Source organism: Centruroides sculpturatus, unplaced genomic scaffold (genome assembly GCF_000671375.1).
Source record: "Centruroides sculpturatus isolate CEXI.00-Female unplaced genomic scaffold, Cexi_2.0 scaffold1181, whole genome shotgun sequence".
Classification (NCBI taxonomy): domain Eukaryota; kingdom Metazoa; phylum Arthropoda; class Arachnida; order Scorpiones; family Buthidae; genus Centruroides; species Centruroides sculpturatus.
The window spans coordinates 1-2612 of record NW_019385707.1 but is presented as its reverse complement, the minus strand read 5'-3'; the positions used below and the strand labels follow the sequence as shown (position 1 = coordinate 2612).

General features: G+C 28.2%; 1 protein-coding gene across 1 annotated transcript in view; it reads left to right on the top strand.

Annotated features, from left to right (window-relative positions):
* The window catches only part of LOC111641376, a gene marked incomplete at its 3' end in the record, with an annotated part of 8333 nt that extends 6066 nt beyond the window's left edge, over positions 1-2267 (top strand). Inside the window, exons 3-4 of the mRNA XM_023387533.1 lie at positions 1841-1926; positions 2147-2267. Coding sequence (XP_023243301.1) covers positions 1841-1926; positions 2147-2267 — 207 coding nt within the window. The remainder of the gene's footprint in view (positions 1-1840; positions 1927-2146) is intronic.
* Positions 2268-2612: the final 345 nt, after the last annotated feature.

Sequence of the window (2612 nt, the reverse complement as noted above, 5' to 3'; positions counted from 1 at the left end):
AACCTGAGAGATTTTGAACGGAAGTGAAACTAGATATGTTTTTCTTTTGCATTTTTGGATCAAATTACAATAATATAAACATAAGAAACGTTAGAAAGGAGAAAAATTACATAAATAAACGATATAATCGTATTTTCTGATGACTGTAATGCCAGATTTTTATTAAAACAACGTGATTATATTAAAAAAGCTGCGATTACGATTTTTAAGCTTAGTGCTTAACATAATCCCTCTTGAATCATTCCTATCACCCCCCCAATAAATCATAAAACGGCGCAGTCCATTTTAAACCAATGGGAGCACAGGTAGAAATGATTGACAGGTGAAATGACGTCACTTACGTGACGTGACGTCACGTCACGATGAGGAAAACCATTTTGCACTCGACAGTACATTCTATCCTTCTACCATGATCGTGATTTGCAGAAGTTTGTGGACATAATGAATAAATACATTTGGTATGATGATATGGCATCACAGTACCTGCTCCAATACATCAGACAATAACTCAGCCACTCTGGCAAAATAGACTTATGTAACAACTGATTGGCTTGGCTTTTAACTTTCTACATATACAAGTGTACATATATATATATAGATATATATATATAGATATATATATATATATATAAGTTTTATATATATATATATATGTATCGCGATATTTCTAAATCATTGATAAAGAAAAAAACTTACATTCTGTTTTTAAAAAAAGGTCCGTGTGTGACGAGATGGTGAAAAAAGAAGTAAGTCTATGAACAAAAATATTGAATAGATGATGGAATGCAGCGAGGGTGCTTTCGGTAGATTAATTAAAGAATGCAGTCCCAAAGCTTAACTTCAGGGGACTGTTTCGGGGGTGTAGTAGAGAAAGATTTTTGTATTATCTACAAATTAGAAATAAGTCTATGAACAAAAAATATTGAATAGATGATGGAATGCAGTTTACTTCAGGGCTGCTTTTGGGTAATTATTTAAAGAAAGCAGTCCCACAACTTACTTCAGGGGGTCGTTTTAGGGTGTAATAGAAAAATATTTCTCCCCAATAATTCTGTTAAGAAATATATTATCACAGTTTGTTTTTCTATACTCGCGATATTAGTAACATCATTGATGATATAATGAAAAAAATATATATAATGAAAAAAAAAACTTAAATAAAATTCGATGAAGAAGAAAATTATATCAATTTTAAAAATAGTTAAATCTTATAAAAACCAATCATATTTNTTATTAAACACAGAGAATTTGTCAAAGAAAAACTTATATTTTACGAGCAATTATTTATTGTGACATTGTCACCATGCCAAACTGTAATTTTTCGTAACATCAGTCTAAATTTTTAGTAGTTTTTCGTGTCTGTATGTCATACTTACCCTGTAATGAATATAGAACAGAAATCACGTTATTTCAATTGAAATTTTCCTCTGAAAGCAGTTAATAGATGACTAGCACGACATTATTGTTAAAGAAAGTATGATGTACAAAGGCAATCCACTACTAACTTGAGATGGAAAGCATATATATTAAATTAATTTAATTTAAAATATTATCAAAAATTGCAGCTTGCAATTCTTACGATGACACAAGAAATAATTGCTCGTTCTTAAATATATTTTAAGTATATCTAATAAAAGAATTGCTGAGGGGTGAGAGATTATTTATTAATTTGATTAAGAATAAAAAAGTAAAAAAATACAGTATAGTAAAATGAATGTATCAATAATTTCTACTACATAAAAGGTTTCTGTTTTAGAAAATTGCTTCATTTATTAGTACATAATAAGAAAAACAATGAGTCAAAATTTTTATATTAATAATTTTAATACCAATTTTTCAGTATTGGATTCTTTAGGGAAACCGTCGGGAATTTTCAGTGGAAAGACATGGTTTCATGGAGATTATGATCAATGCTTGAATATTGAAGTTAGAAATCATAAAATAGGAAAAGATGATAAAAGAATAAACACAATTTATGGAAAATTTTGTTCATTATCTGTTGGATATAATTCATATAAATTTAGTGATGTGCCAGAAGATATTCAAAATACAAAATACTTTAGAATGGTTGAAGATATTTTCGTAAGTAATATAATCGACAATGTCAAATTATACAGGCCAACTAATATGTTTTACTATATTACAGCAACCATTTCCATTGAATAAATTGATTGAAATATTTAGTTTTAAGAAAGTAGCATTTCGTTTGGATATTTGTATACTGAGTAGATGTAACCGACAAGATGTAGAAAATATTCTTCAATGGGGTAAGTTAATAATAAAATTAATATCTTAGATATTATCCAGATACCTTTTTTCCTATAATTTTATAATTAGTAAGACGTTTATTCTCACAGTTAGAAAATTATTATTCATTTCGCTGCAATTTGAAAAAGATTTTAGACCTATATATTTCTACTGTCTGTCCTTCATTAATAATATCAAGAATAGTGTTAAATAGATGAAAGTCATGACAAAGATTGGAAAATTTTTTGGAAGGAGACCACGACTACTTTGGCATGGAGGAAGTAAAGTAGCTTTGAATTGAAATCGTACGATTTCAATTCAAAATTTTTTCCAGAATGGAGAAAAGTTTGAAATTGAAATCATGT